Genomic DNA, 20,900 nt, shown 5'->3' with positions numbered 1-20,900 from the left:
TCCCCCCCCCCCCCTCCCCGGACGACCGCCCCTTCCCCTCCCAGCGGTGACCTTTGCCCTGGAATAGACTCTCTCGACACACACGGCAGTGCATAGCCGCGAATTCGCCGCCACTCAACACAAATAATCAGCAATTGGTATCATGCACATGTCCAAATAGGACTACTCAGTGGCAGCCCGTCGGCCTTTTCCGTCCCGCCTGGACAGGCCTGGTGGTGTGCGAAGGGTCGTTATCGCCGATCTGTCTGCTCGATGGTTTATGGATGACTAACAGATACGGCCTATCCACCCCCCCCCCGTTCGTCACCTACCCCACCAGGCGGACGCCAAAGCAGGTGGGTGTGTTACAAAGTTCCATTGGCATGGCAACCATGCCTAAACAACGAATATTTTGACACATTTTTGACACGCTTTGTGGCACCCGTAACCGAATTCGTGGTTTTCTTTCAATCGTCGAATTAGTCAGACACCAAGTATGTGAATTGTACGGCCCTCCAGGTACCACGCGGTAGGTTGCCAGCATGACAACAATTGTGTGAACATTGAACAGCGTACTTGTTCACAGTGCCCGTCAGTGTCCGCATGATACCTCTTCTATTGAGTGATTTTTCTGGAGTGGCCGTGTCATTCAAAGCTATTATCCCCAAAACTGATCGCCTGATCAACCATTCCTTTGCTGGAGGGCCGGTACGCGGTAATGGCGTATTTCCTTAACCCCTTGTCAATCCTTATAAACGAGCTCTAGTCCATCAGGAGCGGTTGTAAGATCGTCAAAGGCGTATTTCGCTCGTAGTAGATAAATTTGTATTTACGTATTAGGGTAAGAATACATCATCAGTAACGTCGCCCATTCATGTTACTGAACAGACATGACTGCCGCATATGGGTACTTGAAGCTAAGACGTACACACGCGCAACGAATCAGCGTTTTCGCTGCATTAGCACGTTCTATTTACAAATCGTTAGTATCGTGATATGGCCGTGATCGATCGCTTTCATCACGAAAGGGGACGAGTAATGGGCGACACCCAATGTCGTTGGTAGTCTCCCGATCAGCCGACCCGGCACCATTTACAGCCAGCTGGCTCAGTTATTCCAGGCGTCTCCCACAGTCTTCCCGGCGTCTCCCAGTCTCCCGGCGTCTCCCATTTGGCTGCCAGCGTCTCCCAGACCGACTCGGCTCCGGGCTCCGGCCGGCTCCGTCTCTCGGCTCCGCGGCTCCCGTGCGGCGGGCCTGGCCGCGGAGCGTCATAAGGGAGCCGCCCGGGCTCGCAGCTCGAGACGGCGTGGGTGACTGAAGGCCCCCGATGGCTGGGAGGGGGAGAGGGGACGGCGGGACGACCAGTAGTGAAACGGTAAAAATTGAGAAACTGGGGTGCATAAATTATATATCTGAACCAAAGGCCAGCGATCCTTCGGGACCAAGAAGAAGACTATATTATCCCAAAATGGGTTAGAGAATATAGTCTTGGGTTTGTGATAACCAAGAGGTTGTGTAACAATTTGTATGGTCACCGTGGACAGACAGCATGATCCCAGAGCGTTCGGTATATACTGCTGAGCCCACACCTCTTTCTCCGACCCCTTGCTCTAAGTCGTCCTTCGTCTCTTTTACTGGTCCTGCAAATTCATTTACGTTTTTTTTTTCATCTCCACCGGCCCCTTACTGGTCAACGGTGTCGTCCCCCCCCCCCCTACTCATGTTGTCCCCTACTGGTCGTATCGTCCGCTACTGAGTAACGAGGACGCCCCTTCTCCCTACTGGTCACCGGGGGACCCCCCCCCTCTACTAGTCACCGGTGTTGTCCTTTCTGATCGCCGGGAGACGCCCCCCCCTCTACTGATCACCGGGAGACGCCCCCTCTCCCCCTTCTGATCACCGGGAGACGCCCCCTCCCCCCTTCTGATCACCGGGAGACGCCCCCTCCCCCCCCCCTTCTGATCACCGGGAGACGCCCCCTCCCCCCTTCTGATCACCGAAGACGCCCCCCTCTCCCCCTACTGATCGCCGGAAAACGCCCCTCCCCCCCCCCCTACTCATCGCCGGGAGACGCCCCCTCCATCTACTGATCCCCAGCCGCGTGCCGTCCCAGTGTGTCCAGAAGTTGCTGTACGGTCGGCCGGTCGGCCGGGTCGGCGCTCGGGTGGGACAGCATCAGCCGACCGCTGCTGTCCAGCAGAAAGTCGCCACCGAGCTGGTGGGGGTCGGCCGGGCCGCCGCGGTACGGTACCTCCAGTGGAGGAGAGTCGGGAGCCTCCAGACGTCGCTCAGCCTCCTCCAGCAGGGCCGAGTGACTCCATACCTGGCGGCGGAGGGAGGAGCTAATTGACTCACACCTGGCGATGGAGGGACGAACTAACAGATTCACACCTGGCGGTAGAGGGAGGAATTAACAGATTCATCCTGGCGGCATAGGGAGGAATTAACTCGCACCTGGCGGCGGAGGGAGGAACTAACACCTGGCGGCAGAGCGACGAACCAATAGACTCACACCTGGCGGTGAAGGGAGGAACCAATAGACTCATACCTAGCGGCGGAGGGATGAAATAAAACCTGTCTCCACATACGAACCAACCTTTCCTTTTTATCCGCCTTTTCGCCTACCTTGCCCACCCCTGATGGCGGACGGAGGACACACACGCTCACACTAACACGTGACCCCACCTGTTGCAGGTCGGTTGGCAGTCCCAGGGCGGTGTAGAGGCGGCGCCGCGGGTCCAGCAGCACCGGGAACGGGCAGCCCGTCTCAGAGAGCCAGCGGAGCACGGCGCCACGGTCCGAGAACGACACGACCAGCACGGCGTAGCGCAGACGCTCCAACTCGGCCTGGGCGGAGACGGCGGGGAGCTGGGGTCAGCAGGGACATGGGCCCGGTGCGGCAGCGACAGCAGCGACGAGCACCGTCACCTCACAGTACGTGCAGTACTGCAGTACACAGTGCCTTGACCTGGGGTCAAATTTTCAAGTTGACACTTCGAGGTCAACTTACAGTTCATACGATGCGTCTTGACGAGACGCACACGATGTTGCTAAAAGTAAGCTCGTGCAAGTTTTGAGTCAAAGGTTATTGCAAAAAACAAGAACGCAAAAAGTATACTTTGGTAGCTTTTGCCCCATGCAGGATAAACCGTTCTATAGCTATGCGCCAGTTTGTCGAAAATTATCGAAGCTTGACCTGGAAAGTGGCGAAATTTTACCTTCGGTGATGTCTGGTGACCTGACCTTTGCCTGACCTTAAAAGTGACTAATGTAATTTCTTCATTATTTTTTAGCTCTTCCTAACGCCGCCTACGGCGTGTTGCTACGTGTCCCAGGAAGGGGGATGTTCAAACACCCCCAGCAGGGCGTGTAATTCCAGGACCCCCAGCGGGGCGCGAGTTAACGCGTGCACACGAGATACACGTGTTACGCTCCCGCAGTGGCGGATCCAGGGGGGGGGGGGGGCAAAATTGGCATTTGCCCCTCCCAAACGGCATAATTTTAACATTACGCCTTATGGACGAGGCATGGAAAGAATCGATAAATTGTTATGGTTTGCCCCCCCCCCCCCAAAAAAAAAACTCTGTACTGGATCCGCCACTGCGCTCCCGGGAGTCCCCGCGCATCCCCAGCGTCTGCCTCTCGGGTCGTTTGCAAGTGAAATGATGGGAGAGCCTCAGGGGCTCCGCTCCTCATGTGCGCCGTGACTGATGACGTCATCCTGCTCAGCTGGCCTTCCAGGCGAGTCGGTACTGAAACGGTGCCAGGCGGCCGCCACTAGTCAGAAGAAGGGGGTGACGCGAGTGGCATCATCACAGTGGCCAGGGCAGTTGTCAGTGACTGTGGCGTGGCGATAACAGTAGACAGCTATTCACCAGTGCCGTGATCGACTGCACGTCGTCAATAGCGAGCTGTGAGTGTAGGAGAGCGACGAGGGACGACTCATCTGCAAATGCGCCGGTCTAAAGCGAGGGAACTGTCAGCTGATAAGCTCACGTGCAATGACAAACGTTGCGCCCATCGCAGTGTTGCTGATTTTGTCGGTCACTGTCATAATCCTGTGGTTTTTGAATGAAAGACTGTATTGCTGCTGCTGGAGGAAAAGGGCGTTTCCGCGTCTACATAATCGCGAATTAGATGGACAGTTGCAAGAGCATCATCACACAAGGCGGCGGCAGCAGCAGCGACAGCAGCGTTGCCAACTAAATCATCCGCACCATCATTCACAGCAGCAACAACAACAGCCACAACAACAGCAACAGGGACAACGGCAGAATCATGATTACCATCTTGACTTCGGTAGGCCCTACCGAAGTCAACGCTCTACGACTCTCCCGCGAACTCAGCCGCTGAATCACTTGTATGGCACTGGTGAGTGGGAGGACGTCAGAGTAAATATGCCGCCTGTGGCATCAGCACATGCAGATGACCAGGAGCTACTGTACAGTGTTGAGTGGCAGGTACCCCGGGTGAATATACCGCGGATGTGTATACCACCCCTTGCAGAGAATCAGCAGCCGCAGTACAGTCCTGACTTGCAGGAACTCAGGGTAGATATGCATCTGCATCTGCATCTGCCAGAAGCTGCTGCCAATGGCCAGCAGTCACAGCACAGTTCTGACAGGCAGGATCTCTGGATAAGCATGCCGCAGATTGACCTGCCATCAGCGACTGCAGACGACCGGCAGGAATGGCCTGAATGGCGGCAGGGTATAGGACAACTGCTACCTCGCCTTTCCGCTTCGCGGAATTACAACCGTCAGGGACAGAACGTGGCAGAACCTTCGTCTTCAGCAAGTTTGAGCTCAGCGCCAGTGGCGGAACAATCGGACATCAGCCAAAATGACCCACCTCCATCGTACGAGGAGTGCGCGTCCCCTCCCTCTTACGATGCCATCGTGCGGCGACTTCAGCCTCTCATACAATTCCCACCCCGTCCCGCTCCCTAACTGACCCGTCTATCCTACAGCTCCCACCCTGTCCCGTCTCCCACTGACCCGTCTATCCTACAGCTCCCACCCCGTCCCGTCTCCCACTGACCCGTCTGTGCTGCAGCTCCCACCCCGTCCCGTTCTCCCACTAACCCGTCTGTGCTGCAGCTCGGCGACGTGCCGACGTCACGGCTGTCAGGCAAGGTGTCGGAGTAGCACCAGCAGGCGCGGCCCGGCCGGCTCGTAGAGCGGCCGCAGCAGCCCGCTGCGGGCCTCCGCCAGCTGCAGACGGCCGCACGGGAGACCGGTGTGCAGCCGCGGCCCCGGCACAGAGTCGGCGCCCAGCCGCGCGCTGAGGCGAGTGATGAACTGGTCCCACTCTGACTGTGAGCAGGGGATGGGGAGGGGGGGGGGGGTGACAGCAACAATGGGGGCCGACGGGAGGGGGAGGGATAAAATTCCGACTGCAGGCGGGCCGCCGGGCGGGAGATGCCACAGTAAAACCCCGACTGGGACAGACGGACGGGAGAGGGTGACAAGACCCCGACAGTGACGGGACCAGTGAAGCCTAGCCGAGGAGGGGCCTGCTAAATTTGAGTCACCGAAGCAAAGGACATTCTTGTCCATTCCCCAGGTCAATTGGTTCGGTGAATTTCAAATGATAGCAGGCCCTTCCTCGGTCAGGCTTGATGGATCCACCGTTACTTTGCGCGGTACTTTTTAAGACAGACTGTACTAGGCGGTACTGAGTAGCGAGTTGTATTGCCCAGATACCTACCCAGTTATGAAAAGTGCGGTCTAGCTGTTAAACTGCTAATTCTCAAATACCCACCTCCGCATCCATCAGGGCATCAATGGCCGACATGGCTTCCTTGTCATCACTGGCCCGAGCCTTCTCCTCCAAAGCCTTCCGCGATTCGACGCCGCAGCTGTCCACAAAAGAAAGGACGCGTTTTGGTTGCCGTTCGTGGGAAAGGAATCGCGATATATTTTCCATGCCGAAAATCTGGTAAAATAAAAATTGTTTTCACAAGGGGTAGTGCATAATCCGCATATAGATCGCTGATGTTCATGAAGGAAGCCGCTGTAAAAGTGATGTGTCAAATTATTGTCGTGTAATCTAATGCAACGATGGGTGAGACGACAATATAAGGGAAAGCAGAGGAAATATGAAGTGTACAAATCCATGTTAAACATAGGTGGATACCTGTTGAAGAGTCCTTGATACATCTCGATAAGCCCACCGAGCATTTCAATCTTGTTCGACAGAAACTGAGATGCCGGAACTGAAAATAAAATAGCTAAATTAGGACACGCAAAACAAAATGCATCACTGAATAGAAGCAAACTGAACGGAATCAAACGGCCCTCTCACGGGCTAAGCAGCGCCCTGTGTCATAAAAAACAGCGCACAAACGCTAACTTGGCGTCGCGTTCCACCGCACTTCGTCAGCACGCATTCCGACTGACCAATAAAACACCACTTTTATCACTTGCTGGCACCCCACGGCCACGCAGTTGATGGCCCGAGTCTCATCGCCATAACCAGCAAACGGTCCGAGCGGGGCCAGCGGACGATGGGCCTTCCCTCCGTCAGTACCTGACCTCCAACGGTAGACGGACCTCCTCTGTAATCTGACCTCCGTCTGTCATCTGACCTCCTCTGTCATCTGACCTCGTCTGTCATCTGACCTCCCACGGTGGTTTGAACACCCCCTGTCATCCAACCTCCCTCTGTCATCTAAGCTCCCCTCAGTCATCTAACCTCTCTCTCTATCATCTACCTCTCCCTCTGTCATCTAAGCTCCCTCTGTCATCTACCTCTCCCTCTGTTATCTACCTCTCCCTCTGTCATCTACCCTCTCCCTCTGTCATCTAACCTCTCCCTCTGTCATCTAACCTATCCCTCTGTCATCTAAGCTCCCTCTGTCATCTACCTCTCCCTCTGTCATCTACCCTCTCCCTGTCATCTAACCGCCCTCCCTCTGCCTTTTGACCTCCTACGGTAGACGGACCGATCCCCTGTCATCTGACCTCCCACGGTGGGTCGGACCTCACCTCTGTCCAGCTGCTCGCCAGCAGCCTCCGCCAGCTGGCGCGAGCTCTCGACGAACGAGCGGACGGCGGCCGGCAGGTCGGGCGTCGGGGCGGCCGCAGCAGCAGCCATGGTGCCGGTGCCGCAGGGAGGCTCCTGCTGCAGGTGCCACGCACGCGGGAGGTCAGAGCTGATTGCTGAACGACAGGTCAGGCCACCGACGATCACAGACTGAGTCCGAGTTCAGCAAGCAGAAATGTGTTATATGTTGTAGGTACCTACATTGTAAGGATTTTCGGAATAAAGTCAACCACAGATTCAAATATACAAAAATGTGATAAAAAATAAACTTCATCGTTGAAAAGAACAATTAATATAGAAAAAGATGAAATGAAAACAAAAGAGAAAAATGAAGAAACTGAAAACATCTTACCTGAGGGTGTAGCGCTTAGTCTAGTAGATTTCTCACAAGACCCGACCGATGTTACCATCCAATAATCACTACCCTCTTTTCCCTGACACCATGACAAAACATAACGAATACGACCTCGCACCGTACCAACAGAATCACAGGGTTCACGGCTCGACCAGCTCGACCAAAGTTGGACCAAAGTGTCGCTTCAATATCACTTCAGCAAACGACAACCAAGAAACCGTCGCCGTCGGCGCAGTCGGCACGTTCGGAACTGACTGCAGCGTCCTCCGGCGCGGCGCAGAGGCCGAGCTGCTCTGCACCCTTCTCCGTACCCGTCGGCCGGGCTGAGCGGGCCTGGGCACGAAGCATGCCTCGTTTACAAGCGATTTTCATTGGAGCCAGACGGGAGGCGCCGTCCCGGCACGTGCACAGGCACGGCGACGGGCCGACGGAGGTCGGCGGCTGATGTAAGGGGAGCGGCGACTGAGTCCGACCGGGATCAGCGGGCGCAAATCGACAGGCAGCAGCCTGGTAGGTCAAACCAGCAGGAAAGGAATGAATATCCAGGACGAAAGACGAACGAATAGTCAGATAATAGCTAAAAGAATCTATAGAAACCAAATCACATGATTAGATGTGTTCCTTGAATCTTGTGAACAATTTTAGGGGCAAAGAAAGAGCAAGAAAGAGCAAAGAGTATGTGTAGCCATGCATAATCCCGGTGTTAACCTCATGGTCTTCTATGCATCGTCATATCCGGATCGAGAGTTGAATTGCGCATTTAGCCCAAATCGACACAACAACCGTGGTAGTATCGCGTTTATAAACACTCGCCGATACGTGAGCCACCATATATTGCGGCCTCGATGACAAGGTCATGGGGAGTTCAGTACTGCTGATGACTCGTGTCCGTACATAGCCTCACATCTCGGTATATTCACAGGCCGGGTACGGCATACCTGGCCGTATTTAACAATACAAACATACTGCGCATGATGAAAACACAATGAACGACTATCTACTCCTTCTTCCCCAGACTTCGTATCCTTTTCAACTCCTTGTACGGCGCGTCCATTTGAACTGTAATAAGAAAGAAAACAATCACGCTGCTTCATATATGAAAAGGGTAGCTACAACAATAACCGAAAAATCTGAACATTTGATGCTGCAGACTGGGCTTTGCAGGTAGAAATCAACCACGGACAATTAATAACATCCAACAAACTCCATCATGTAGAGGCCAGTTTTGCCAACAGAAAAATAGACGGCTGCCAGTATTTCTATTTCTAAGTCTCCCTCGAGGTCGGCAGTCTCCCTCAATGTCGGTTAATCACGCGAAAGAAATAGCGGCTGATGTCAAAGCATATCATCAGGGTAGGCTGATATCAATACTCACATCAGTTGACTTTTTTCGCCTGGATGGTGAAATTCGGGAACGAGTTTAGGCAAAACATTCCGGCAGCGGGCGACTTTTCGGTTAATAAAACTGGCCTCTGAGGCATAAAAATAGTGACTGTATTGAGCAAACATAACATTAAAGCAGCGGCAAAGGGAATGCTTAATAGCAAGCTGACAATTGAGATGCAGATTGCAGATAACCAAGTACTTACTGAATGGGTCGAATGCTATCTTTTCCACTTTATCATCCAGCCTCTGCCGGATGGCCGTCCTCTTGTGGCCGGTGATCATGCTCTGTAGTAGGACCATCACGTCCCTGAGAAAAACAAACAATGTTACGCACACTGAAGGAAAACCACTATATTCTGAGAAAGGTGAACTCGTTCCAATTAGCTCAGAGAGTAGAACATCGGAGTCTCGGACTGACGGTGATTAGTTAGTGCCCGTTTCAAGTCGCTCCCCGCTCTATAAATGAGATATCTGAGTATGGTTTGGGGTAGGCGAGAGAAGTGGCAGCAGCCAGTAAGTTGGACAGATCCTGTTACCTACAACCTACCAACCTACAGCATTACAACCTAGTACCCACAAACCTACCAACCTACAACCTAAAACCTATAAAACTACAACCTAACCTAACTTACAACCTAAAAACCTACAGCCTACATCCCACAATTTATGCTGTTGCATATTTGTATCAACAGTGCCAAATTGTACATTGGACCTTTTCTGAACAAATACTGTAGCATTATCTATTGTCATCACCAAGGAATATTAGAAAGCTGAACAGTAAACTTACTTTGACTTTGGTTTCTTCAGCAGGGCTCTTGTTAGAAACATGTTGAACTTCAGCAAACCTGAGGAATAATTGTAGCCTGTAAGTATGTCAGCATCAACATCTGGCTTCGATTCCCGGGCAATGCATGTGGCATTGCCGCTGCTTGACCGCTTGGAATAGCATTATAGTTCAGGTTAGCACCTTGGTTCACCGGATATGGTGCTAAGTCCAAACCAACCAACCAACAAACCAACCATCAACATCTGGTAATCAACATAAAATTTCAACAACAAACATCAGTTATTACTGAAAGCAGACTATTCATTAGTAGGTATACAATGGCTATACAGTTGCCAGTTTGACTTTGGGCTAAGTCCACAAACTACTATTAATATTTCAGGCCAATTCATTTTTTTATGACAATGGCAAGGACAAGCTATTTGAGCAGTAAGAAAACTAGCCAGGAAAGGCCTCTAAGACACAATCAGCCCTGAGAATGTGAAAGCCATTTGTAAACACTTGAGTTGAGCACATCAACATGCTGACAGCTGAGGCATTTTTTCTCCATTCAATGTATTTCACTTCACTGTGGAACTCATTGCCATATGATGTTGTGTGTGCACCAGATGTTACCAGCTTCAAACGCTTGCTTGACACATGGGGCGTTCCACGACAAATCGACAAGTGCTCTGCACCCTCATATTTTATTTTTGCTTAAAATTGGTCTAATGGGTTGTGATGGGCGGGGAAGCCATCTGTGGCAAGGATTTTTTTTCTTCGAACAACGGTTTCCGAGATATAGCCTCGGGCTATTCCTGGAGGTCACGCTGCAACCCTATGTTTGGCGGCTTAAAACTAAGAAACTATTGGTTTTCTACGATAAAAACTTTATATGGTTCAAATCACAATCAACCAACAAACATTTTGGCTATCTCGGATTTTCAATTTTTGAAAATTTTGATCACGTGACCTTTTGTTCTATTTTTCGAAGAGTGACCTTGATATTTTCCCCACTGAAAGTTGCAATTTTGTCTGATGACGATTAAAGCCTTATCAATTGTCATTCATATGCGATAATAAAAAAGTGGTTATCGCCCTGCGTTGACCTCAGGTCACGTCATTTTTATGACCTGTCCATTACTACGAGCGGGAGCGTCAGCGAGATCTCGAGAACAAAGCAAGATAGCGACAAGCGGTAAACGGTACAGGGTACACACGGATAAGGTCTATAATTTTTACTGAGGTCATTTGCAGGTCAGGTCAAAGATGACGTCACAGGAGCAAAAAGGAAGTCAAAATAGCGGCACTACATATATGAAGTTTTTCTCGAATAACTTTCAAGGTATCCCAGCTAGGAACAAACTAATAGCACCATCGTGATCCTCTCGTCGATCCGCATCGAAACATATGTATGTTGACCTCGAAAGGTCGAAAGGTCAAAAGTTGACCTTAGGTCACGTGATCTAAGGTCAACTTTTGACCTTTCGACCTTTCGAGGTCAACATATATATATATATATATATATGTTTCGATGCGGATCGACGAGAGGATCACGATGGTGCTATTAGTTTGTTCCTAGCTGGGATACCTTGAAAGTTATTCGAGAAAAACTTCATATATAGGTATGTATAGTGCCGTTATTTTGACTTCCTTTTAGCTCCTGTGACGTCATCTTTGACCTGCCCTGAAAATGACCTTAGTAAAAATTATAGACCTTATCCGTGTGTACCCTTTACCGTTTACCGCTTGTCAATCTTGCTTTATTCTCGAGATCTCGCTGTCGCTCCCGCTCGTAATAATGGACAGGTCATAAAAATGACCTGACCTGAGGTCAACACAGGGCGATAACCACTTTTTTATTATCGCATATGAATGACAATTGATAAGGCTTTAATCGTCATCAGACAAAATTGCAACTTTCAGTGGGGAAAATATCAAGGTCACACTTCGGAAAATAGAACAAAAGGTCACGTGATCAAAATTTTCAAAAATTGAAAATCCGAGATAGCCAAAATGTTTGTTGGTTGATTGTGAGTTGAACCATATTAAGTTTTTATCGTAGAAAACCAATAGTTTCTGAGTTATAGGCCGCCAAACATAGGGCTGCAGCGCGATCTCCAGGAATTGCCCGAGGCTATATCTCGGAAACCGTTGTTCGAAGAAAAAAATCCTTGCCACAGCTGGCTTCCCCGCCCATCACAACCCCTTAACCAGTTTTCAACGAAGAATAAATATGAGGGTGCAAATTTAATTTTTTTATTTGTCGATTTGTCGTGGAACGCCCCACATGTATAACAGACAGCCTTTACAACTTTTTAGATTGATAGGTACCTGCCCGACATTGTGATTATGCTTGCGACAAGTTGCTCATATTGTATGTTTTTTCCGAACATAGGAAAAGCAAAAGGCTTTACCCCGATGAGACGCACAATTTCAGTCAATGTCAAACTGCACGATTAAGGAACCAGCCAATGTAACGTAGGACTGGCATGTCTCTTGTGTTAAGGGTTCTAGTCATTGCTCATTTACCCTGAAGTGAAACAGAAACCCAAGACATGATATGATGATGGAACCCAACGAGGTAAGAATACAAGGTAAGAAACATACTTGAGATACAGGCATGCCTCAGCTGTCAGCATGAAATATGTGCTCTTTCTTCCTGTTAACTATTTGATTTCAAATAAAAAGTTGAAATAAAGAACAAGAATATCATTGCCATAAAGACATTTAAATCTGAATCTGACAATCTTGCCGTTACTTACCCTTCCCAAGGGGCGCGGTGATAATAAATAACTACCAAAGATGACTGTGAAATGTAGTCCTTTTAATCAGCATAGATATCTTCAAAAAATTCGATTAAATATTGAATAAAAGAAACAAGGGCCTGTTCCAGCGCCTCCAGAAACCTCCAGAAAGCTCCAGAAAGCTCTAGAATCCTCCAGAGAGCGTTCCAGCGCCTCCAGAAAGCTCCAGAAAGCTCTCGCCAAAGCTCCAGAAACCTCCAGTAGCCTCCAGAGAGTTGAGAGGTCCAAATTTCTCTGGAGGCTCTGGTCTACAATTATGGCGCACATGTGACAATCACGAATGTAAACAAAGGACATTTGACTGATTATTTTACAACTTGAATGTAAAGAAAATTACATTGCTATAATTTTCTTAATCTTTCTTAATAAAATTGAAAACAAATTTTGCGTTTTAAGAGAGAGCAATCGTCATTCTTTTGGTATATGTGATGCCAATCTCCAGAAATCTCCAGATTGCGTTCCAGCGCCTCCAGTAAAACCTCTGGTAGAGCCTCCAGTCAAGAATTTCTACTGGAGGCGCTGGAACAGGCCCTAAAAATATTCGCACAGCAATATCACGATATCAAGAGCTCGAAGATTCCTTGCGCAGAAGACGTCCCAGCTGCGCAATAAATGATGAGATACAATCAAAGTCATGACCACCAAATAAGTTTACTTGTTACAACATTTAGATAAGTAAATAACAGTGGCATACTTTTAAGTCTCTAAATAATATTATGAGCGCATACTGCCACATATTCCAATTTATTTCGAACCGTATGCAAGAATAACAACTTCATCTTTAAATCATGAGGAAAAATAAAAGCCGTCCCCAAAGGGCGCTGGTGAGCTGGTGCGGCGGCTGAAATCACTATAGCTTCGGTACTTCGCCGCCAGGTAGCGCTGCCTGTCAATCTGCAAGCTTCAGGTAGTTTTCGCCAATGCGACTATCGATCTTCACTTCAGACTCGTCAGGGGCGGGCTCGTTCTCCTCCAGGGGACTGCGGCGGCACAAACTGAGGTCGACCCGAACCGGGCTCATCTGTTCCGGGTTCAGCCAGGGCTTGTGGACGGTGTCGTGTTTCCGTTTCCAGGCAGGGTAGGCGAGGGCGGCTTTGTGGAGCCGGCGCACCAGGCCCGGCGCCAGCGTCTGCGTCACCTTGTTGACCAGCCAGGCGGGCAGCCGTCCACCAGGCTCGGCGTGGGTCACATAGTGCAGCTCGCAGCCGCGCGGGCTCAGGGGACGGATCACGAACCCGGTCAGGTGACTGAAGGCTCGCACAAAGCCCGGCCGCGGCGGGTGCTGCGCGTGAAACACCGAGTGGCTCATGACGTAGTAGGCGCGCTCGTCGGCCAGCCAGGAGCGCAGCAGCACCATGTCGCGGTTGCGCAGCGGCGGCGGACAGCGGGCAGCGTAGTAGCTCAGCTCGTTGGAGGCGTTGAGGCAGCCGATCGGGCTGGAGGCGAGCATAAAACGGTCCCAGGTGCGGCGGTACTCCGAGTCGTGCAGCACGTCGTACAACACCGGCGCAGAAACGTCGCTGAACATCGTCTTCACCTTGATCATGTGGAAGTTGGTGTTGGTAGCGGGCTTCACCCAGACCCGGAGCGGCGCCTGGAAATAGTCCAGTTTCCAGCCGTCCAGGCTGTCCACCACGAAGGCGAGCTCTTCGAAGTCCTGCTCATCGGCCACGCGCACCTCGCCGAGCCTCATTTTGGAGGGGATAGGCGGGGAGCGATCCAGTGGAGAGCTGGAGACAGAGCCCGATGTCGAGCGCGCTCAACTGAGCGACAGAAGCCGAGTACCAATTATCGTGCGGGTTTCGAAAACAAAATAGATTAAATTAAGAAAAAAAAGATTAAGCTGCCAAAGGAATCAATTAAACGGGGCCGTTAAAAAGGAAATGTTGGGATGGACGTTCAGCAAGAAAATAATGAAATAAATGTGGCGCAACCCGCGCAACCCACGGAGAATATCCGTCAACATTTATAGACACGTGTGTCGTTCTTAGTTGTAAACCTCTCATCAAACGAATCCCTTCAATAAATTATCACGGACCAATTTTCCTGTCGTTCCATGCGGGGCAACGGTTCTAGATAGCCCGTTTTATTGGTTTTGGAAGTGCTTTCCACTTTCCAGTTAATAAAACATGTATTCTAATTTCAGTCTCAATTGGAACAAGGAGTCGTAATTCGGTTCTTAGCAAATCGATTCCAGAGAAACGGGTTAGGCAGAGGTTGAAGAGTTTCTTCCGTACCTACTGTTGATAATTTTACCGAAAAGCCAGCAGGAAAAATAAACGGTTTGCTTGTTGCCGCTATACAACGCACAAATATCCCATCGCTCCCCACGGCCATTTCGCCGCCTCTCCATTCGTTCAGTTCGATCCGGTGGGGTGGGGGCCCGGGGCGGCCACGGTGGGAGGGGCGAGGGCACCGCTGGTCGTCTCACGGACTTCCGGACCTCCCTCGTGCCGTGCCGGACCGTGCCCAGTCACGGTTTGGAACAAGGAGCCGTCATCGGGAGCGCCGCTCGTCAGTCTCTGCCACCGCCGGCCGGCGGGCGATCCCATCCCGCAGAGCAGCCTCCGACGCGGATGTGACCATTCCGGGGCGTCCGGAGGGCGTCCGGAGGGCGTCTCCGGGGGCGTGGGCGTCTGATGGGCGCGGCGTAGGGTCTCGGCAACAATGAGAGGGCGATCACGATCAGTGCCGGCGTGGTGACAGCTGGGCTGAACCCGACCCCGGTGCCTGGGAGGACCGGCCAACCGTGAGGGGGCTGTTTCGGCACCGGGGAGGGGGACGGGGCGCGGGGGTGTTGGTACAGTTCACGGCCGTCCCATGGCGCCCGGGAGTAAATCATCGCTGTCGACTTCCCACGCGGCCTTCAAACTGTATCTGCTCGGCACGCCAGGCGCCAGATAAACTGTCCGGCAATTTGTGCATGCACCGGGGGCGCTCGGACCAACAGGCTGATAGTCGGGCTGATTTACTGAGGGACGCGGTAACGTCACCGCCCGGGGGTGGTTGGGGGGGGGGGGGCAGATTGGAACAGAGCCACGCGTTGGCAGAGCTCTGCCGCCGCGGGCGGACCGTCCTCGGCCTCCGGCTTAGAACGGCCGTGAACTGGGCCTTGAGTGCGGTCAGCCCGCCGGCGAGCCTCGGGTTCATGTGCGTCTCGTCCTGAGGTAGGCGGCGGGGTCAAACACCTGAGGTTCTGCAGTCAGCACAATCTGCAGATAACAACGCAATGCAGCGCCTGTGTGCTGCCACCTCAACCGACAACCGGGCACTAAGGTCTGAGGTCGCTAAAACACGGCGGCGAGTGAACTAGGAACTGGAGCTCAGTTGAGACTGAGGTACGAACCCTGGCGATTTTTCTGTATCGGTGCATGCATGTTGACTCAAAAGTGACGGTTCCTTAGGCACCCATAAAAATGTCATTTGTAAGGACGTCGATTGTCGAATGCGTGGTTTATAGGTACGTCAGAATGACACAATGTGCTCATTAACCCTATTAGTGACAGGCTCCTGCTGCCCCCATTAGTGGCAGGGGGACGCTGTTTCATGTTCTTGAGCTGTTTGGATGCCACTGCTGCCGATCGATGCAAAATGAACCAGCAACTGACACGTATCATCAATACCTCCTGATCAAATTGAGCTAGAGAGTCGGGAAAACCACCAATGAACTCGGCAAGACCTGCCGAATCGAATGATATGCGACATGACCTACTTCGACCAAGTTCGTGACCTGGGAGCTCTGAGTGACCTGACCGCGACCCGAGGTCACCACCTAAAGCTAATCTCACCCAAACAAAAGTATACCATTTGACGCGCCTGAGCAAGGCGAACGCGATGTTGTCAAAATCGCGGCTCTGCGCTCATTTTGCGAAGTCATTTGCCAAAATGCGAGACCGTACCATAAACCGCTTGACCTGACCTCAGAGGCCAGCGGCTGATCTGAGACCCTAAAATCAGGTAGCTACCAATCGCTGCATCTCGTAACGGCGCACACGCTAGTTTTTTTCCGCGACGCTCTAGCTCCATTAGGGGCGAAACGGCGAAGGGGTCGTACACTCGGGGGCAGATTGATGTTCCACCACTCCCTACCCATCGGGCGATCCCATGGCTCAGCACTGGCTGCTGTCAATGTTGCCTGCCCTCAGCACTGCCTGCCAGTGCCAGTGCTGCCAGTTCTGCCACTGGCAGCAGCCAGTGCTGAGCCATGGGAGCCCGATGGGTAGGGAGTGGTGGAACATCAATCTGCCCCCGAGTGTACCACCACCACCCCCTCTCGGCCGACGCGTATGCATAGAAAGGCAATGCATAGATCCAGCGAGGGTTAAATTTCTTCGTGATCATGAGAGGAAATGCACCCTCTGGACCACACTTAACAAGCTATATCTAGAAACAATGCTAAGAAATGTCTCCTTGACCTTATCGTATCCTCTTGCTCACCAAGTAACAGTAATTAACAATCTGCGAGTCAGGTGCTAATCCGCACCTGGTAACCGATAGAAGAGAGGAAAAGAAACAACTGGAGAATAAAAGCCGCACGCCTCAGCCACAGCCCAGAACAGTGTCTACTTTCGTCGTTGACACTTGACTGACAGTGGCAGTAGCGGCAGCATGACACCACCGAGCAGACTAGTCCTCGGGGTGTCCCTCGTGGCACTCCTGCTTCATATTGCTTACGGTGAGTTTCGGCTTTGGAAGGTATAATTGTGTGCAAAAGATACGTATAGGCGCCCACTGAGCACGCTGACACTTCAGTAACTCATGCGTGCTGAGCACCCAGTAGCCCCAGCGTGCACTGAACACTCAATAACTCTGACTCACCAAATAGACAGTAGCCGTTTTCACGACGGGCTATCCGGTGAATGCATCTAATTTGACCAAATCTGCACCTATATCTCTTTTACAGTAAATATCTTTATTTTATGAATTTTTTCAGTGTTTTATTCGATGGTACCCTCTGATAATATGGCAAAGCAGGCATAAGCAATTAGTGCAACCCTAGCTGATAGCTATTAAGAGATACACTAAACCTAATTTGACCAAATCTGCGCCTAATCTGCACCAAATGTGCACCAAATGTGTACCAGATGGCCGTCGTGAAAACGGCCAGTAACTCCAGCCCACTGAGCTTTCTGTAACCCCGCGGCGCCCGTGTCCGACCGTCAGGCTCGGGGACGGTGTTCGATGCCAACCTGTTCCAGCAGACGTTCGACGTCCTGGGAGCGCGCTCCTGTCTGCCGGCCGACTTTAACAACTCGACTGTCAGTGAGCTGGCGAGCGCCTGCAAGGCCAGAGCCACCGCTCCGGTCCAGCCGGCCGAGTGTGCCGGTGCCACCTCGCTGGGACGATTCTACAACTGTCTGACCAGAGAGTGAGCGACCTCAGGGACGGAGCAGCGTCCTCAGGTTGTGGAGGGCCTGTCGATTGCTTGGGTAGCGAGGGAACGGGAGTGTTCTGTGTTCTTTATCAGTCAGACCGGACGACATTCATGGGACACTAGGCATTGTGATAGCATTTCCTGCAGCTTTTTGTCATTTTTATTCTTCTTGAGGTGCATTTGACCTATCAGCGATACTTAAAATATTATTCAATTTATATTAGAAATACATAGATTCCTGGTAAATTAGCCGCGCATGACTAGGGGGGGGGGGGCTTTATAGAGCCCCTCCCGGTTTTTATGTAATATCTTGAAACCTCTTAATGTATCAACACGAAACTTGAGTATCTGCCTTTAGCGGCATCAATCTGACATCTTGTGTCTAACTCTAAATTAAAACTTTCTAGCTATTATCGGTCGGCCGAAAATGACGTCATGGTAACGTCATGTCGGCCGATTTCGATTCAAAACATTGAACTACGGAAATCGCTCTCAAGAGCTCAGTTTTAAAGATAAATCTAATTTTTTTTTGCATGAGTAGACTTAGAAGATATATGCTCTCCGGTACCTAGGATGACCTGACCTTGACCTGAAAAAATTGGAGTGCAGGTTTGGTACCCTCACGGTATCTTAGGCATATATAAACCAATGGACAAACCAAGAATGAGCCTGGTCGGGCGTTTGGACCGGTGGCCAGAGCCTAAATTGTGAACAAGTCAAAGTGTTGATAATTTTTTTTTTGACCTGAACTGTGACGTCATCGATGAACTCGAGTCAATGAAATTAGGTTTCGCTCGACAGTTTTTTTCCAGGGCCACCAAACGCCGTTTGAATTTTGTCAGTCAGCCAAGTAGTTTCAGAGATAGGAGGGGGGGGGGCTCTGTAGAGCCCCCTTCCCTCAGTCACTCGCGTTATTGAAAATACCCCAGTCATGCGCGGATTAATATCCATTGCGCGGATACGTTCAAAGGCAAATCTGCATGAACTTATCTTTCCGTCAAAGGAAATTCACGTTCGTAGGTACTGATCATGACACTGGAGTGTATGAAATTATCTATTCGTGAGTCCGTGACCGAGTCTGTGACATTTCCCCAGACGCGGAATTCTGAACGCTGACGCCACTGTGCTCGACACTGCCCGCGTGGTGGCCGGCATCACCCGGTACTCACGGGACCCCGCCTGGATCGCCAAGACCACGCGGACTGTGCACGAGTGCCTGGAGTACGCCTCTGACGGCCTGACGACGCGCCAGCTGACTGTGTACACCTACCTCTGCCTCAAGTGGAGCCTGTTCGCCGACTGCGACATCCAGCAGGAGCGGCGCGGGGCCCTGGACGAGGAAGCCGCGCTGCGCAGGGCCCGCTTCCTCTCTGGATACTGTCCGCTGAGCCCCAACACGCTCAGAGGAGTCCTGGAGCACATCACCGGGCGAACGCTGCAGGAGTGCGGAAAGGGGCTCTACGCGGGCTACGAGCCGCACCAGCTGTACCAAGCCGAGATCGCCCGCCTCGTGTGCCTGTTCCAGAAGTTTATCGGCGCCGACGGCACGATCGACCTGCAGGCCGTGAAGCTGGCCATCACCTACGGAGAGGGCGACAAGTTCCGAGAGGCGGTGGAGGGCTGCATCCGCACCCAGACCAAGGCCGGCTCGGGCGGCTACAACCGGCTCACTGCCGAGGAGTTCGTCCGGTGCTGGGCCGACAGGGGCGTCATCAGCTGCGTCCATCAGGAGGCCAACCAGGTGGGCGCGCAGCACCCCGACAACTGCGACGTCACCCTCAGCTTTTAATGTAACCCCACGCCATTGACGTCACCCTCGGCAATTGACGTCAAACCTCGGCAACGGAGATTAACGTCAACGGCGCCAATTCATCTTGCATTTGACTCAAGCACTTTTTATAGGGCAACGACTGAGTAATGCATCGGAAGATCATAGCAAATTTGAAGCACATTTACAATGCTTATAACCTAGCGAAACATTTTATCATTGCGGCTGTGTGACTTTTGTTATATTTGCCGAAGATCACGTCGTGCAAAAAAAAAGCTTAATACCTGCAGTGTCCAACGGATGCAAATAAAGTCGACTGCTTCCAGTGGTTTGAACATTACCTATTGGTTTTGTAGCGTTCTATGTCGTCAATGGAATATGCTCCTGCTTACCCGAAGTTTGACGAATGGATCCTTATTGATGTGAAAATGATCAATAACATGCCAAAAATTGTATTGGTTCTTTAGTTTACCAAAGAGAAACAAAAGAGACAAGCTTTCGACATCACTGTCATCATCAGGTCTCTTTGGTAAACTAAAGAACCAATACAATTTTTGGCATGTTATTGATCATTTTCACATCAATTTTGACTATAATGTCTTCACTCATGCCAACCATCCAAACGATTAACCCTAGAACGCCTAGGGGGGGTTGTATCAACCCCCCCCCCCCTGAGGTTTTTTCGAAGTGCACGCTAAACGGCTTGTCGTAGCGGGCTGAAATTTTCTATACCCTCTGGGGCAACCTTTGCGCATCTTTTGCCGAAAAAAAAAATTGATCGGGTCATGTCAGGTCACGGAGTTATGACGTCATAAGAGGTACAGCCTCCGGCCGGATTTTCACAAACTGAGTGCCAACGCCCGAGGTTTCCTGCCGGTGGTACGGACATCGGTTGATGGATCGTGATGAAACTTCCCATGCATGTTGGGGCAAGTATTGGCTATCATATGGTATAAGAAATTTGACCGGGTCAGGTCAGGTCACGGAGCTATGACGTCACAAGAGGAACAGCGTCCGGTACTATTTTTGAAAAGCGCCCGAACCACTATTTTGCTAATTCTTGTCACCTCAATGGGAATATGCAGCAATATTAGCTTCTATAGGGAGCAAATGGACCTCCCAAATCCAAAAATACAATCAGATTTCAAAAATTTAAATTTTGATTTTTCGAATTTCTGCCGCCGACTGTGACCTTGCCGACTTCCGGCGCTCCCAACGCGCCATTTTTAGAGCTAGGGAAACGAAATACATACCAAACGATAGATAATTGATCAAGAAACACGATAGTGAAGGTTTCAAGTCGATATCTCCCACCGTTTTGCCGCAATCGCCGCCGAAAGTTGAAAAAGTCTATTTTTTCCGAAAATTTGACCTTTGACCGGTCAAAAGTAGGTCAAATGTTGACCTAGGACCAAAAAAT

The 20,900-nt window shown here is 51.1% G+C and overlaps 3 protein-coding genes across 4 annotated transcripts; 1 reads left to right on the top strand and 2 right to left on the bottom strand.

Moving 5' to 3' along the window:
* Positions 1 to 782: 782 nt before the first annotated feature.
* Positions 783 to 12,448, bottom strand: LOC122372120. 2 transcript variants are annotated; one of them, XR_006254825.1, is made up of 10 exons: positions 12,297 to 12,448; positions 9,556 to 9,613; positions 8,972 to 9,075; positions 7,380 to 8,441; positions 6,970 to 7,105; positions 6,119 to 6,197; positions 5,744 to 5,840; positions 5,065 to 5,295; positions 2,666 to 2,827; positions 783 to 2,303 (listed from the first exon to the last, which is right to left on the bottom strand). XR_006254825.1 is itself a non-coding variant. In XM_043348999.1 (7 exons), the coding sequence occupies exons 2-5, from the start codon at positions 7,076 to 7,078 to the stop codon at positions 5,107 to 5,109; spliced, it is 474 nt and encodes a 157-aa protein (XP_043204934.1). In that variant the 5' UTR covers positions 7,079 to 7,105; positions 7,380 to 7,857; the 3' UTR covers positions 783 to 2,303; positions 2,666 to 2,827; positions 5,065 to 5,106. The 2 variants fall into 2 exon arrangements, 1 of the variants encoding a protein (XP_043204934.1); XM_043348999.1 differs by lacking the exons at positions 8,972 to 9,075; positions 9,556 to 9,613; positions 12,297 to 12,448 and having other exon boundaries at positions 7,380 to 7,857.
* A 779-nt stretch (positions 12,449 to 13,227) lies between these two features.
* On the bottom strand, positions 13,228 to 14,031 carry LOC122372124 (START domain-containing protein 10-like). Its single transcript, XM_043349004.1, has one exon. It carries the CDS (start codon positions 14,029 to 14,031, stop codon positions 13,228 to 13,230), a length of 804 nt encoding a protein of 267 aa, XP_043204939.1.
* A 2,654-nt stretch (positions 14,032 to 16,685) lies between these two features.
* Positions 16,686 to 19,817, top strand: LOC122372119. The gene is made up of 3 exons (XM_043348998.1): positions 16,686 to 17,013; positions 17,502 to 17,706; positions 18,808 to 19,817. The coding sequence occupies exons 1-3, from the start codon at positions 16,947 to 16,949 to the stop codon at positions 19,499 to 19,501; spliced, it is 966 nt and encodes a 321-aa protein (XP_043204933.1). The 5' UTR covers positions 16,686 to 16,946; the 3' UTR covers positions 19,502 to 19,817.
* Positions 19,818 to 20,900: the final 1,083 nt, after the last annotated feature.

This window comes from Amphibalanus amphitrite, unplaced genomic scaffold (assembly GCF_019059575.1).
Source record: "Amphibalanus amphitrite isolate SeventyFive unplaced genomic scaffold, NRLGWU_Aamphi_draft 001319F_arrow, whole genome shotgun sequence".
Lineage (NCBI taxonomy): Eukaryota > Metazoa > Arthropoda > Thecostraca > Balanomorpha > Balanidae > Amphibalanus > Amphibalanus amphitrite.
The sequence above is the reverse complement of the archived record's forward strand: the minus strand, read 5'-3'. Positions and strand labels throughout refer to the sequence as shown.

Excerpts from the sequence above, each read along its gene's own strand:
- LOC122372119 (XM_043348998.1), top strand. The coding sequence starts at position 16,947 with ATGACACCACCGAGCAGACTAGTCCTCGGGGTGTCCCTCGTGGCACTC. Across the intron at positions 17,014-17,501 it reads CCTGCTTCATATTGCTTACG|GCTCGGGGACGGTGTTCGAT; the intron begins GTGAGTTTCGGC and ends TCCGACCGTCAG. Across the intron at positions 17,707-18,807 it reads TACAACTGTCTGACCAGAGA|ACGCGGAATTCTGAACGCTG; the intron begins GTGAGCGACCTC and ends ACATTTCCCCAG.
- LOC122372124 (XM_043349004.1), bottom strand. The coding sequence starts at position 14,031 with ATGAGGCTCGGCGAGGTGCGCGTGGCCGATGAGCAGGACTTCGAAGAG.
- LOC122372120 (XM_043348999.1), bottom strand. The coding sequence starts at position 7,078 with ATGGCTGCTGCTGCGGCCGCCCCGACGCCCGACCTGCCGGCCGCCGTC. Across the intron at positions 6,198-6,969 it reads TGGCGAGCAGCTGGACAGAG|TTCCGGCATCTCAGTTTCTG; the intron begins GTGAGGTCCGAC and ends TTTTATTTTCAG. Across the intron at positions 5,296-5,743 it reads ATGCCCTGATGGATGCGGAG|TCAGAGTGGGACCAGTTCAT; the intron begins GTGGGTATTTGA and ends CCCTGCTCACAG.